Source organism: Dermochelys coriacea, chromosome 7, assembly GCF_009764565.3.
Source record: "Dermochelys coriacea isolate rDerCor1 chromosome 7, rDerCor1.pri.v4, whole genome shotgun sequence".
Classification (NCBI taxonomy): Eukaryota; Metazoa; Chordata; order Testudines; family Dermochelyidae; genus Dermochelys; species Dermochelys coriacea.
Window position 1 is genome coordinate 116,358,436 of NC_050074.1, and position 16,349 is coordinate 116,374,784.

Below are 16,349 nucleotides of genomic sequence, written 5' to 3' on the forward strand. Positions count from 1 at the left end.
TATGTAGGAGTGGCTGGTCCCATGCTGCCCCTCCACTGATATTTCTAGTGAGCTAGCTTGATCATGTCTAACTTGGGTATGCCTACACGTGCTGCCTTCTGATTGTCTATCCATAGTGAAAGAGAGTCCCTGCCCCAAGAGGCCTGCACTTTAAATACTTCTCTAGTTCAAGGGGTGAGGATTTGTGCCTTTTATGCTGCTGATCACGCATGTGACCCTTGCTGACAACAGTGCTGTCTGTTCGTATGGAGCCATGCTAGATTATATGGATCTGCTTCTCCACCGAGTCAGTTTTTACAGCTAACATAGGTCTAGGTAAAAGTTAATGCAACATTTCCCGTTGTGTGGTGCTCAGACCCCTGCTGGACACACAGGGGTAGGGAGAGGTGAGGTGCACGAGATGTGTGAGAGCTCAGTCCTGTATGGTGCTGGGCATTTGGGCCTGATCCTAAGACTTATGCACATGAATAATCCTATTGACTTTAATGGGACAGCTCTTGTGCTTCAAGTGCTTCACTGGATCATGGCTGACAGCTCAGCACCTTGCAGGATCGAGTCCTTAACTGAGCTGGGGAAGTCTTTAGCAAGACCCAGTGGAAGGGGGCTACAACTGGTGGGCTTTTTGTTTGTTCGTTTTTTTCTGAAGGGGGCTCAGCTTTGGAAAGTGCTGAGTTAGCATGTCCCTGTGTTTCTTACATACTAGAAACAAGCACTGTTTCACACCACACCAGTTCAAAGGGGAGAAGTGAACAGCACATGTAAGTCCTTGCTGTTCACTTTTATAAAATAACTGCAGAGGTTGGGAAAAGACAGATCAGTGTCATTATTTCCCATTATTATAGAAACAAAAATCCAGCCATGTTTTATTTATTTTTCCTGTAAATCAATACAGTTCCCCCGCCACTCCCCGTGAGTAAAATAAACATTGTTTTAAGTAGTAAAGTACAGTTACAAAGTGTGTTTGGGCTGGCGGGCGAGCAAGGGAATGATTTAAGAACTGCAGCTGGGTAGTGTCTCACAGTAAAACAGCACAAATTCCAAGCATGATGATTACATGACTGAGAATAGCTGCAAGGAAATCACAGAGAGTAAGGTAAGTTCTCAGCTGAAACATTCGAACAGGAATAGAAATGTTTTCATGGCATTTTTTCTAAGTTAATGAAAATGTGGGTTTGTTTCTGCATTTGAACATTCTTCTGCAGTGATGGAAATCCCCATACACAGCAGCACAGGGCTAGTGCATGAAAATAAGAGTGAAACTGACACTAGAAGAAAGTGCAATTGACAGGTCTAGTTTCACTGTCCAAGATACCCCAAGTGCCAAAAAAAGAAACAAACCACATAAATGTTGCAAAATAAAAATCAATATTGAAAATTCTTTCTTCTGTAGGAACTCCATTTGCTCTGAGTAGATTTACAAGTTTTTAAAAAAGCATATGGGATTGATATGGACAGTTGCTTTCTGGGATGGGCATTTTTGGCATCTTATTTTGCTCTTTACCTGAGAAGTTGTAGTAACCGGATAAACCTCCATCTGTATAATATTAAAAAAGAGAACAATTGGATGGCATTGATTAAAGGAAGGCAAAATCCAGCAGTGTGATTAGGGGAACAGAACAGATAACATGCAGGTATGTATGTCACATTTTGCTAAGTATTTTCTCTCATGGCTTTAACATCTCTGTGAACTTCATGCTGAACAGGACTAATCCTCCTCCCATCTCCAGGGCCTAATTCTCCCCTTGCTTACATTGATGTAAGTGTGCATATAGGAACAAGAGCACTGAAGTCAGTGAAGTTACACCAGGGTAAGTGAGAGGAGAATTCTCATTTACACTAAAGGCTTCTTTATACTGCTTAGGTAGCATAAAGGGGCTGTAAAGTTGGTGTTGATTTAATTGTCACCCTGGTGTAAAGGGTCCCTAGTGTAAATGAGAATTAGGCCCATAGTGTTCAAAGAATCCACAGGAAAAGACTTGCACGTGAGGGCTGGATCCTACAGTCCTAAGAGTGCTAACTTCTGGACCCTCCTCTGGGGAGAAGTAGGCATAGGTGGACATGATGGGTTTGAGCTACATTTCTCTGTGTGTATGTGTGTGTGTGTGTGTGTGTGTGTGTGTGTGTGTGTGTGTGTGTTGGGGAGGGGGGATATCGCTAGACGGAGTGGCAAGTGGATCCACAGTTGTGCAGATCCACCGGCCAAAGAAGCTTATCCATAGAAACACCTGCAGCACAGATTCACTGGCATACAGCATACTTAGGGGAGATTCTCCCCCCCCCCCAACCCCTCTCCCCCACACAGTGGAACATCCCTGCTTGCAGCCACTTAACCCAGGCTGCATGGGTATTCCAGGATTATAGTCGTTGAACTCCATGGTCGCTTTATCTATGGAGGGACTTTGGAATTGGTCCTTCTACAGCATTTGTAGCAAAATTCAACCCTTCCAAGTAACCACCAAAGTCTAAAGATGTTATTTAATTGCTGCTAATCTTCTCCATTCTCTGACTAGGGACAAATGTCTATGGAAGCAGTACCTCTCCTTCTTACAGTCATCCCTGCTCGGAGAATGACTGACTATTCCCCTATGTGACACTTGGTAAGAGAGAGAAACTCTTTTCCAAATAGAAAACATTCAACACTTACTGTGTAGTGCAAATTCCGCTGCTAGAACGCCTCCGGTTTGTTCGGTGCGTCGTTTTTGTTTTTCACATGGCTCAAAAGAACAGACAGAGTCATTTATTTAAAAAAAAAGAAACCCTGAAGTTTTCCTTTGTTAGAAAATGAAATCTCGGTCAGTCCCTGTATTTTGCATTTTAAAATGAAACCTGATAGACTCCAATTACTAGCTCCTTGCGTCACTCCTGGGAGGGGTAGATCAGGACCAACTCTCACGTTTCAAAGACTAGGAGTACTTGTGGCACCTTAGAGACTAACAAATTTATTAGAGCATAAGCTTTCGTGAGCTACAGCTCACTTCATTGGATGCATCCAATGAAGTGAGCTGTAGCTCACGAAAGCTTATGCTCTAATAAATTTGTTAGTCTCTAAGGTGCCACAAGTACTCCTTTTCTTTTTGCGAATACAGACTAACACGGCTGCTACTCTGAAACCTGTTTCAAAGACTATCCCTGTTACCTATTTTCTGAGAATCACAGAGTGGATTCAAATGGGCCATAGGCAGCAGTCCTTAAAAAATGACCTTCAAATTAATTTGCTGCTACTTTAAGGTGCTGAAATGACAGCTGCCATCAAAACCCATGTCTTGTATCTAATCACAGACTTGGCCAACCTGTCCTCTCTACAATAGCTTGGAGAAACCCCCTCTAGAGGGGAAAGCAGGATTGATCCCCATTTGTTCAATCCTTGGCTGCTCTACAAGGTAGTCACTGAGGATACTGCTATGGTTATTGCCAGCTGAAATTCCTGTCCACTGGGGTGTGGCCTGAGACCACCAAATTCGTTCCTCATAGATTGCCAGATACATAGCATAATGCCTTCTGTCACTATTGGTCTTGGAACCAGTGCACTACAGCCTGAGTGATCTTGCCTGTTCCTTGGCCCTTCAAGATCACATAACTTGTTTATTTTTACACAAGCTGCACATGGTAACTTTGGTTTCCAGAAAAATACATTGCTTGTAACCCCAGAGCCACCACCTTGGTTCAAGCTTATCTGCAACAGACAGGCTGCGGGCCTTCCTGGTCAGAATGGGCTCCACTGGCTGTTAGACTCCTGGAGCTCTTTGTGCATGCCAATGAGACAATCCCCATCCTATACCCTCAGGCTGGCTGCAGAAGATTTGTGGCAGCTGAACCGTGATAATGGGAATACTTGGAAGTACTGCAACCGCCAGCTTGGCTCTCTGTCAGGTTCCATTCCAGGCCCAGGGCTTCAGGGGGCTTTGTTTGCTTTATTTTTATAAATAATTTTGTTCACTCCTGGCTCCATGTGATGATAACTGGGACATCCAGGAGGACTGGTAGGAGACTGTTTCCTGGCCTTAGTTGCGTGTCATGGGTCAGGGGGACAAAAGTTTCATAGAGCTGGCTGGAAAAAACAGTGAACATTTTTTGAAAAACACTTGTGATTTTTGTTTTCTTTTACCGTTTCTTTCAAAATTGTGATAATTTTTTCACTCAGCTCTATTGCTGGTGGAAAATACTGAAAAAAATTCTATACAAATCTTTCACTGAACTTTTTCCATTTAAAAAAACAAAACAAAACTGAATTTGCCCCAAAACATTTAATCAAACTTGAAATGCAGACATCAGCCTACTCAATATAGGGACAGGTTTCAGAGTAGCAGCCATGTTAGTCTGTATTCACAAAAAGAAAAGGAGTACTTGTGGCACCTTAGAGACGGACAAATTTAATAGAGCATAAGCTTTCGTGAGCTACAGCTCACTTCATTGGATGCATTTGGTGGAAAAAACAGAGAGGAGATTGATATACACACACGGAGAACATACAGAGTTTCATGTTCTCTGTGTGTGTATATCAATCTCCCCTCTGTTTTTTCCACCAAATGCATCCGATGAAGTGAGCTGTAGCTCACGAAAGCTTATGCTCTAATAAATTTGTTAGTCTCTAAGGTGCCACAAGTACTCCTTTTCTTTTTGCGAATATAGGGACAGTATGTGCTGACTCCCTCTTACAAGTGCATTGCTTTGGCTCCCTCTAGAGGACAGAACATAACTACACAATGAAGAAACTTCTCTTGAGAGCAAAGAAACAGACCAGACCCCCAGATTTCAAACACTTGACTGGGGGCTGATGACCCTGGATCTGAATTTTGTAGTTTGGGCCCATCTCTTATCCTTAGCGGAAGGACTTACCACAGGGCAGGAAAACTTTTCACTGTCACAGACATGTGTCTCACAGTGCAGCCAGACTTTGGACAGTTTGGGGATGTTTTGGAACCGGAAAGCATTGAACTGGAAGGTGGCCCGGCTGTTTTTCCCATTTTCGTGCACTAAGATAGAGTTGTCCGTTGCGCACCTAAATTGCACATTGAAAAGTGTCATGAGAACAGACACAGCTTCAAGGCCTAATGGCCCTAGATTTCTGATGCTCTGCTTTCTTTAGCCTCCTCCGAAAAGCAGCATCCCTTTGACTGAGACTGAAGTGAGACAGGCATTCATAATGCTCTTCTTGAGGCCATCTTGATAGTCATTTTGCTTTCAGCTGCACCGAATACAGTGTCAGTCTGCTTGGGTGTCAGTGAAAGCAGAATGTGATACAGCTTCTTCATGCAACTCTCTTACTTTTGGCATCCTTGGATGATTTTACAAACATTGGAGGCACAAGAGAGTCCTCTAGGTAACAAACTATTACCTGTTAATCTGTCCTGGACTGTGTGCCTCAGTACCATAACTCCTAGGCTGCTACACAAACCGCAAGACCAATCCCTCTTGTGCACACTTTGTATGACTGTAGACACTAATATCATGCTTTGCCAACCAGTACAAACATGACCTAAAAACACCCAACTTGATATTCACGTAACCCATCCATGTAATGCATCGTTTGGCCTCACTCATATAATTACCTACCCTTTTGTGATCAGTGGCCACTGAATTTGGTAGAAATACTCGGATGAAGGTGTTGCCCAGCAGTTGTTCAGAACTACTTTAAACCTGTGAGGAAACCAACCAATACACTGACATCAGCAACAAACTATCTGTCAGCGACAGTTCCCAGTTGTAAATCAATACCTTTCATACCTGTTACTTAACCCCTTGGCTTCTACTCCAGCAAATACATCTGAACCAATTTCTGAGGTTTCAATGACAAAGGGGGCTTCTTTTTTACTTGAAAACTTGGCATTCTTTGAGAGAAAGAGGCAGCATGCATTAATAACACCACCAAAGCAAAGACATGTGATTACTTAATAAAGCCAAGCACAGAAAAATGGAGTTCAGAAGTCTGGATTCCCTTGATCAGGTTGCTCTGATATGGGGTCAGACACGATTAGCTTTACATATCACTATATCCATCCATCTTTGCTAACAGCATTTCCCCCATAATGTCAGATCTCAACAGTCACTGACATGATTAAGGCTTAAATTGTGAAGTCGAGTTGCAGGAGGGCTCAAGAAACCATCTTCCTTTTGTCAGGAAAGGGGCTAGCCGGCTACCTTATGTTTATGTCCAGCAAGAAAGAAGAGGCTTCTGCAAAAGACAGTCTGAGTTGCAAAATGTGTTTTGCTGAACTGACAAGGATTGCGTGCTGATGTCCAGACAAAGCACGTCTCCATGGGACCCTGAGCCTTGCAGTTTCTCATTGCACTATAGCAAAACAAAGCTAGTAAGAGACTGAAACTGTGTAAACGAAAGTGTGGTGTACAGTTCAAAGCGTTATCTATCTAGATAGAAAGATACACAGCCCCAAAGCTCCATAGAACCATCTTTCATCTGTTTCTTCCCTTGCTTTCTTTCCTAACTTTCTCATTCTCTAGCACTGTTTTTCTCACATTCCTCTGGACAACAAAAGCCTAGAGACATTACTGCAGTCTCTTGTAGCCATAGCTTTGAAATATCCAATAGGCTGCCTGTATTGAACTTAAACCTAAAGACTGTACCTAGGCTAACAACCATGGGATGTCTGTGACATTAAGAACTTTACACTGGTTTATAATTGCTTAGCCTTGTTGCAGAAGGAAGAATGGATGACGGGGAATGCAGAAACTGGATGTACCAATCCTCACAGGGTCTATAACATTCACTACCTGCAGAGATGGCCAAGAGAAGGAGGCGAGGGACGAAGGATAAGAGCACCATACTTATGGCTGGGATGGAATTAATCCTGCCTGACTCTGTGGCTGAGGAAACGCATCATGGTACAAAGTTCCTGCTGCTACCTAGTCCCTTGAAAGTGCTCATAGCGTCTTGGTGGAAGCAGACATGTACTTTGCATCCGTTGAAAGGACGGGGGAACTCCTACTCCAGTGTGAGCGGCCCAGGAGCGTCCGAAAGAATTCTGAGTCAGGCAAAATCCCTCCTGCAGTGAACTGCTGAAGTGCGCACCACTGCCCCTCGTGTCAAGTACACTTGCTCCACATCTGCTGCATTGGCCTCGTCCCAGTAGCAACCTATTGACATGTTTTTTTTGTAAAACAGCAGGTGCCTTCGGTTTGGAGGGCCCTGGCACATTCCTCCGGGTTTAAAGAAAAGGAGTACCCGTGGCACCTTAGAGACTAACAAATTTATTAGAGCATAAGCTTTCGTGAGCTACAGCTCACTTCATCCGATGAAGTGAGCTGTAGCTCACGAAAGCTTATGCTCTAATAAATTTGTTAGTCTCTAAGGTGCCACGGGTACTCCTTTTCTTTTTGCGAATACAGACTAACACGGCTGCTACTCTGAAACCTCCGGGTTTAAGACTTGGAAGGGAAAAGGTAAGGCTCCATGCTGCCCTCTGATGGGAGAAAGCAGAATTTTCTACAGCCTTTTTTACAACACAAGGTAATGTTAACCATCCTGAAAACATTGGGAAGGTATTTGTTATCTTTGGCCTGAGGTGATTAACATATTTGAAGGCATGAGACAGCCACAAGCCTAACTCAACATGTTTTTTTAAGATGCCACAATAGATACTATGACACTCTCTGTCAAGAAACCAAAGGAACCTCTAAGTCATGCTGAAGCCATAAGTGGTTTGAGCGTCATTAATCCTTACCCTGCAATGAGCTGCGCTTTTGAAGCTGGTTTTCCTGACCTGTACCACTTGACATTGATTTTTCTATTAGTTTCTTCCCCCCAGTTTGTTTATTTCATTATGATACCAAACTGTGCAGGTGAAAATGTTTATGTGGACTTGTGGTTACTGAGTCTGGGCGCACAAATGGCCATTTGGGCAATCAAAGTAGCTGCATGCAAATGGCTATAAAGCCCAAGCCCCTTATGCTTTTTAGTTTCATTCTGAGCCATTTGGCGTCACCATGAGAGCGATTAGCCGAGGTGGAAGGATCCATTTAGTGACAAAGCAATATTACGCCCCAAACCAGAGCTGTTTGAATAGTACAAAGAATGGAGCTGATTGCAAAACAATTTTCATCCTGCAGGAAATTTTGATATTTTGACCTTTTCTTTTCATCTTGAATTGGGGTGAAAATGAAATATCAAAGCTTTTCATTTATATATATATATATATATATATATATTTGGAAATGTTCTGTTTCAATCAAAACATAATGTTTCATTTCCTTTCTGCTCAATGTTAATCAATAAACTGCTCCAGTGCCCCCATGGCGATTGTAGTTCTGGGTCCCTCATTCCATTGTTCTTCCCTATGGGCCCTCGTGCTCCCTACAGAGTATGTCCACCCCCCCTCAAACTACAATCTGGTCTAACCCTGCTCTATGATGCACTACAATAGCTGTAAGAACCTGCCATGCTAGACCCTGGGGGTTTTGGGTCACTGATGCCATCACATCACCACAGGAGGCTGAGGCTAGGTGACTGTGGGAGGATCCTGTGATGCTGGGCTCTGTAGGAGGTACTGCCCAGAAGGGCTTGAGTGGCAGCTCCTCACAGCCCATTGATTGGCTGGCACCTGTACTTAAGCCAGGAAGCTTCAGACCCTGCATGTAAGAGACCCGAGACTCCGGCTTCTGACTCTGCCTGTCTCCTGGTACCTGACTCTTGGTTTGCCCTCTGGCCTGTCTTGGACTCTGGCTTTCTGGGACCCAACCTGGCCTGACTCCCGCTTTGACCACTAAGTCTGACCACTCTGCTTGTGACAGTAGCTCAGCAATGGGGAGAAAAGAAACTGCACTGTCTCATGAGAGAGTGAGTCTGGCTTGGAAGCTGGGCCCACTTGGGCAAATGGGGGCATGAGCGACCCAGAACTATAATTCCCTGAGGCACCATGGCAGCTATTTTGCTGATGGAAAATTCCACCAAAACTGAGCTTTTTCCCATTTTCTAAAGAGCAAATGTTTTGTTCAGAACATTTTGAGCAGCCCTAACAAAGTAGTGATTCACTCATGTTTTGCCCATACATGACATGAGTTAGCGCCACACTTATTCATAGTGGTCATTATTTGTAGTCTGTGAGTACTCAAGGAGTACTATTGGCTGTTTGTGACTCCTTGGAGCCTCAAGAATTTTAGTTCAAATAATTAACTTGGCTAAAGAACAGACTGGAAATAGCTTGTTCATTCTCCATCATTTGTTATTCTCCCATCATTCAGCCAACAGTATTGTGGTATTTAACAGATCAGTAACACATCACAAATAACAAACATAAGCAGGGACCAAAGCCTTTGGTTGTTGGTTCCCTAAAACCAGCGGGGATGGGGAAGATTCCACTAGTACCCTAAATCCAGTAGGTATAGGGGAAGATTCCATCCATCCAAGCCCTGTAGAGGATCCATATGCAAAGCCTCCCCATAGCCTGGCCTCAGGATTTGGCTCCATATCATTACTAGTGTTGTGTTTTATTCATGTAAAATCTAGGCTACTGGGCTACCCTCCACTTACCCTGTGATTTGATGGAAATAGATTCAGGGGTTGGTTTGCTGCTCTGCCAATGCAGACAGACACCCCCCCCAACCCCCCCCCCCCCCCCGAAAAGGTGGTAGAACTTTAAAAGGAAATCTTGCTGGCATGGGGAAAACATTGGAAATCAAATCCAGTGTGAACTAAAGATCTCAGGGGAACACTAAGCAGCCAGCTCATCAGAGAACAGCTAAGCAAATTTCAGGAGGAATGAAAGGGGCTTCTATATTTTGTGAGACTGGAGGATAGAAGCAGTGTCTGTGGATTCACACAGTTCTTTGTTTAGGCTAGAAGCAAAGTTTGGCTGTTTCTTCTGACACCAATCAAATCTGTAACCATGCACAAGAGAGAAACACACCTCTAGTCAGCGAAATCTGTGCCACAAAGGGACATTATGTGTTTTAAAAATGGTATATGAGCTACTCTGTTCCATCTAGATTGATCCTTATTAATTTGTTAGATATAAGGACCCCCCCCCCATAAATCCCATGTTCATTATCTGCTGCGTGGTGACAGTGTGCTCAGAATCATACAAAACAGAGGCACTCTTATGGCTGGATTCCCTTCTCATGGACGCTGGTGGAAATATGGAACGGCTCCCATGAAGTGAGTGGACTCACCCCATTGTGCAAGCTCTGACAGACTAAATACCGGCTGAGAAGGAGTACTTACAGAGTAGAAGTTGAGGGATAATTGACTCTCAAATGAACCGGAGCTCCCATTCTTCACATGGACTGTCGCCACTCTAGAAAATTGAGAACATTTTGTATGACTGAAACGTATGTTATTGATAATGGAGCCAGCCCTGTGCTGAAAACGGGGGAGTCTGTTCCTCCTGGGGGAGTTACCTTTGGTCGAAGGCAGCCTGGTTGACCAAGTAGTTTGCATGGTAAGTACAGGTGAATGAGTAATTCACAGGCTGGCTCTTCACAATTACCGAGCTGTCGTTGGAGACGATGGAGTTGTAGAAGTGATAGATAGGGTTTTTAAACTGCAGTTGGGGGGGACAATGAGAGAAATGCCGGCAGTGAAAATTGGATGCAAACAGGGATCTCTGCCTGACGTTTGAAACAGGAAAAGGTCGTTCTTGTGACATAAATGATCAGCAAAACAATCTGTTCTGGTTCTTTATGCATTTCTGTTACAGTAGAGCTTTGAGGCCCCAGTTGCCGAGAGCTGGGCACACAAGTAATGAAAAGACGGTAATGTTAGTACATGCACATGTAGATGAATTCAATGTGGACCTAATCCCATGTTTTGGCTGCGCCAGGGATGCAGGACCATCTGACTTCCAACATAAGTGTCAGTGATCCATGATATTGAAAAGCCCTAGAGCCTTTGACAAATCATCAGAGTTTACATCCTGCCTGCCTCAGTTACAGCAGGTATAGCCTGACCCAAAGAACATTAATGGTCATGGGAATCTTTCCACTGATTTTGGAACGGGCTTTGGAACGGGCCCATGCTGTACAAAGTAGCTGCCAATGCTTGGGAAATGAATTTTTGCCCATGATGTACTTACTTCTGATTGAGTTCCACAGTAGGACTTGTTTTGGGGCGATAAATCTGGAATCGTGAATTGGTAGTATCCTGAATCATGAACCCCATTGTAGCAAACGCCTCCAAGAGCCAATTGATTAACCTCCCATCCATAGGGACATTCGGGAATTTTTGTAATGATGGTTTTAGGATAGCAATACACCAAAATGATGTCTAAAAGGAAAAAATACAGGTATTTTTAGTTGCATTCTCCTGCTAAGACTGATCTAGATCTGAATTTTGTGAGTAGTGTTTGCATCTGGAGTTTACATTTGGATCTACCTTTACCTCAAACTGGATTAAGGATCTGATGTCAGTGGAAGTTTATCTACTAACTTTAAAGAAAGCAGGTTTGGGGACTATGGGAGTTTGGCATTTGAATTCCATTGGATTTAAATTTGATATCTATTGGGATTTGCCTGACTAAACCCCTTTAGGTCTCTTTGAAAATCCAATCCACCAGCCTAAATCTATAGAGCAAACCATAATAATCAAAATTCTTTTCATGAAAGTCTGTCCCCATTGGAGTCTGGGGGAGTTTTTCCTTTGACTTCAGAGGGGCCAGAATTTCACCCTTTGTGTACATTTTATTAAAATTAGAACAGCTGATCAAAGAACAAAGAAAAAATGAAGTGAAATCGTACTACAAGGAAAATTGTCGTATTACCGTACGTTAATATTATGGGCCCAGATCCTTAGCTGGTGTCAATTAGCATACCACTATTGACTTCATTGAAAATAACCTGGGCAAGTGGGTTTGTTGTCTTCAGTAGACCTACATCTATTCATAGCAGCTTTATATCCAGGCCATACTATTACTAAGGGTTCTTATATTAATATCCATTGCTGTTGATACAGGGCCAATGTAAACATAATTGTCACAATTTACAAGCCAAAATGCAGCTTGCAAAAGATGAAACAAACAGACCAAAATTTTTAATAATGGTCAGTACAGAGGCTGGACCCAGACATGAAGTACAGATATTACACAACACAGCATAGGATTGCTTACTTGGTCTTGCAGGGATAGTGCTTCTTATTTACATGGAAGCAGGTTGCATGAATTTGAATATATAAAAAATAAAAGCAGCCTAAACATTAGTGGGCTGAAAATTGAAATTAGACTACTAGCTACAGAAACAAAATATTGTTTAAAAAAATCCCCCCAAACCCAAAGCACACTGCTGCTTATGGGATACATAGGGCTTGATCTTGAATTCACGGCATATCCACAGGCTTTGCTTTGAGTTGTGGGTGCTCAAGGAAGACAGGATTGAGAATATAGTTGTGGAGACATTAATAATTTCCACTTTTTTAAAATCAATGAACTTTCAAAACTCCCAGCCTGATCCTCCTTGTAACTGCGCTCTGATCCTGCAACCACCCACAAGAAACTTTGCATGCATTAGTATGCCTACTGAATTCAGTCAGACTACTCACATGAGTAAAGCACCTTACTCATGAGCAACTGTTAAAATTCATCAATAGCTCATGGAAATGATTCCTGCTGATCCATTTTGTTGACACAAGCACAATGGATATGCAGATAAAGTGATACTTCATATTTTAAGGGATCCTGGATAAATTTCTAATACATGTTCTCTAATTTTTGAAAGTTGCAAGCCAAGGTCCCAGTCCTGCACTAAATAAATTGGGCTCCCAGGCAGAATTCAGTGGAGGATCAGAAAGTTATTTTCACCCCCCTAATACAGTACCCTGGTTATATATGTTAGGTTTCAGCCCTACAAACCCTTATGCACATCAGTAGTCCAACTGGAGTCAATGGAACTACTCACATGAGTAATGCCTGCTCATGTGGCAAGGATTTGCAGGATGTAGCCCTTGATATATTAGAATGCTTTAGATTCATTTCTATTTTCAGGGCTGTTTTAGGCCCTGATCCTGCAGAGATTCACACATGTTTAACTTTATGCACTGTGACCGCTCCTTAGTTTGGCCTTTGTTTGTTTTCTATGTTAGCTGAGACTAAAGTCAGACCAATAAAAACTGTGCCAGAATTAAAAACTTTAAAGCCTATAGTTTAAATCCCTCAAGATAGATGTTTCATTGCTACCTAACCAGAAACCCTTTGGCTTCCTTTAACTGTGAGAGAAGATTTTATTTAGAAAAATAAATTGAAGTGATTTTACCTGCTTTATTTGGATTGCAGGGGACTGCAAAGGCTTGAACCAAGATGTCCAGCAGATAAATAGCAACAATCACCATGTCTTCCAAAGGGCCAAGAATACACTGATAACAAAAGCAGAGTTTGCCTTTTAAAATGCTGTTGGGTCTTAACGCATTTTTTTAAAATGTTAATTTTTTTAAAAAAGAGAAAATGTCTATGAAATTCCATTAAGTGCAATTATAGAATTGTAGATGTGGTTTAACATGTTCCTTAGTCACTCCTGGAAAAATCATTCTGTGATATTGATACGTCATCCAGCTTGATTGCAATTGCCGCTCGGAAATATTTACTGAGCACTTCTGCCTCTTTGGCATCATTATTGATAATTTCAGCATCTGAGTCTAGTAATGGATCTGTATCACTGCTAAGGATTTCTTTTTTGTTCCTATAAAAGTCACAGAACAAAAGAGCTACAAACATGAATGAATCAAAATTAGACAATGAATGTGAAGAAAAAAAGAGAAGCAGGAAAAACAAAATCAAGAAAGAAAATCAGAAGAAGAGAGAGAAGAGTTAATTGGAAAGAGGAAGAAGTGTAGAGGTGAGTAAAAATACACTTTACTTATTAGCCAAACAGAGAAACTATTCCAATTTTCATTCCAGATGGTTGTTATCCTGCAATATATATCTCACTCTCTCATGCAAAGCTGTTGAGTGGAATGATGTGATTTCTCCTTTAATATTAGCCTTTGAGTTTGCAAAATAGCAATATGAATGAATAATATTAAGAGTTCAGTCACAGACCTCAAACCTTCAAGCTGCTCTGCACCGATGCAGGCATGGTCCCAACACAGAACAGTTTGCAGGGCCATAATACTTGTATTTTTCTATACTAGATACTTTTTAGGTAATTCCTCTAGCTTACACAGATCACTCAGCTGACAGAAATAACAAGTATAATTTAGCCAGTAATATGCCCAGATAGAAAAACAATTTTTTCCTTGGAATTAGTATTTTCAACACAAAAACATTTTCAATCAATCAGCCTGTTTTTCTAATAATATATTAAATGTTTATACCGTATATCTAAGTGACAATTCCTTTAAAAAAATCACATGCACCCATAAGAAGTTTAAAGAATATAATACCTACAAGACAAGAACAGGTAAAGGATTCAGGTGTTCATTCTCCCTGTTTTATTCTGTTAGCTGTGTATCTGCTCTTCCCAAGATGTGCTTCTTTCAAATGAATCCAGCTGGAGTTATCGTCACTTTATATAGGCCATCTTGTGAAAGGGACCCATCTTTGGTTAAATCTCAATCAACCAGTAGTATCCAATAGGGTAGGATGGCCAAAAAGAATTGTACAAAGTAACTGAATGGAAAGTTCAGTTCCCCTGCTCTAAAGTAGACATTATTCATGCTATCTGAATGAGGTTTAGACCTATTTATTATGGTCTTCAAACAGAATTCTGCTAACAGCATGAAAGTTGCACCAAATTTGTTTTACATCTTAACTTGGAAGATAGCATGTGGATTTTTTTATTGGCACGAAGCTAGTTGCCTGCTGGCTGAAATCTGCTTGCTTAAAAGTCACTGAATGCCCATTAGGTGGGAATTTCAAACAAGCACAAGGGTACTATGTGTCAGGAAGCAGGGCCTGCAGCAGACCTACTCTCCAGACAATCTAATAAGTGCAGCTAGTGTTTAGCAGGCTGCATGATTCGCTCCATCACCTGGAAGGATCAGCAGACTGGCTCTTAAGACCAGTTGCAGCAGCAGTTCACTAGCTGCTCAAAGCATTTGCCCACAGTTATGATAGGTCCTGTGCCTGCTTGGTCCAGCCCTGCTCTTGCCTTACCTCACTCCAGGTAACCCAGTCTAAGGGCATGTCTACACTTACCTCCGGAATGATCGATCCAGCAGGGGTCGATTTATCACGTCTAGTGAAGATGCGATAAATCAACCACCAAGCGCTCTCCCGTTGACTCTGGTACTCCACCGGAACGAAGAGGGTGCAGGCAGAGTCGATGGGGGAGTGTCAGCTGTTGACTTACCGCAGTGAAGACACCGTGGTGAGTAGATATAAGTACGTTGACTTCAGCTACGTTATTCACGTAGCTGAAGTTGCATAACTTAGATCTATTCTCCTCCCCCGCCGCAGTGTAGACCAGGCCTAACCCTTGGCTCTGATTGCTGACCTGTGACTTTGGGTCTAACCCTTGGCTCTCACATCTGGTTGCTGAATTCAGTTCTGACCCTGGCTTTGCCTCTGTCTGTGATCCTTGGCTTGGGCACCTCTCTGCTCTGACCAATAGGCCTGACTGCCTACATCCCCGTCACGGACACTGTGTGCCCAACTCTCATTGAATATCTATAGGAGTTAGGGCCAAGCTCGCTTGGGTGTTTTTGAAAATCCCACCCTCTGATGTCACTCGGATAGACACAGGAGATAGTATTCAATAGATTATTTTCCAGCATTGGGGCTCTTTCATATTTCAGTAGATTTTATTATCCTTTTGCAGAGGCTCACATGAATCTAAGATGGAATATATTTCCTTAGGTGGGACTTGCCTTTTGCACCTAATCCCAGAAAAGCATCCATAATGGGTAAAGTCACCCTTGTGTGGAGAGCCAGATCAAAAGGGCTATATTCACCATGCATTATGGCCAGCTGTGGTTGCAAATGTATGTGGGTAGCGGTACATGTAACCCATGGCTTCCCCACGACACGGTGTTTTGAGACAGTAGATCATACAGAGACCCAAAAATCATGATTGTAGCTCATCCACATTCTGTCCTTCACCAGGCTGTATGCTAGGAGGTGCAGAGCCCACCACCTATCCCTGCTACCAGTGTTCCTTCTAATTTCTTATGTCTGTATGCGGAATTAATTTTGTTATGTGAACCAATATGGAGGTGATGTGTGGTAGGGGTGGGGCCTAGGGGTTCAGAGTGTGGAAGGAGCTCAGAGCTGGGGCAGTGGGTTGGGGTGCGGTTGGGTGCGTGCGCTGGGGGTGGGGGTGGGGCTGGGGATGAGGGGTTTGGGGTCCAGGCTGCCCCGGGGCTGCGATGTGGAGAGAGGACTCCCCCCAGCCCTCTCTCACTGCAGCAGCTTGGGGCCAGGTGAGAGGTGCCTCTCCACGGCCATGGCAGCTCTGGTGGGGCTAGGCTGGACTGG

General features: G+C 42.9%; 1 protein-coding gene across 1 annotated transcript; it reads right to left on the reverse strand.

The window, feature by feature from the left end:
• Nucleotides 1-954: 954 nt before the first annotated feature.
• TECTB (tectorin beta) lies at nucleotides 955-13,267 on the reverse strand. The gene is made up of 10 exons (XM_038410306.2): nucleotides 13,192-13,267; nucleotides 11,025-11,215; nucleotides 10,351-10,493; nucleotides 10,175-10,247; nucleotides 5,725-5,828; nucleotides 5,554-5,637; nucleotides 4,837-4,999; nucleotides 2,645-2,714; nucleotides 1,502-1,534; nucleotides 955-1,068 (listed from the first exon to the last, which is right to left on the reverse strand). The coding sequence occupies exons 1-10, from the start codon at nucleotides 13,265-13,267 to the stop codon at nucleotides 1,016-1,018; spliced, it is 990 nt and encodes a 329-aa protein (XP_038266234.1). The 3' UTR covers nucleotides 955-1,015.
• Nucleotides 13,268-16,349: the final 3,082 nt, after the last annotated feature.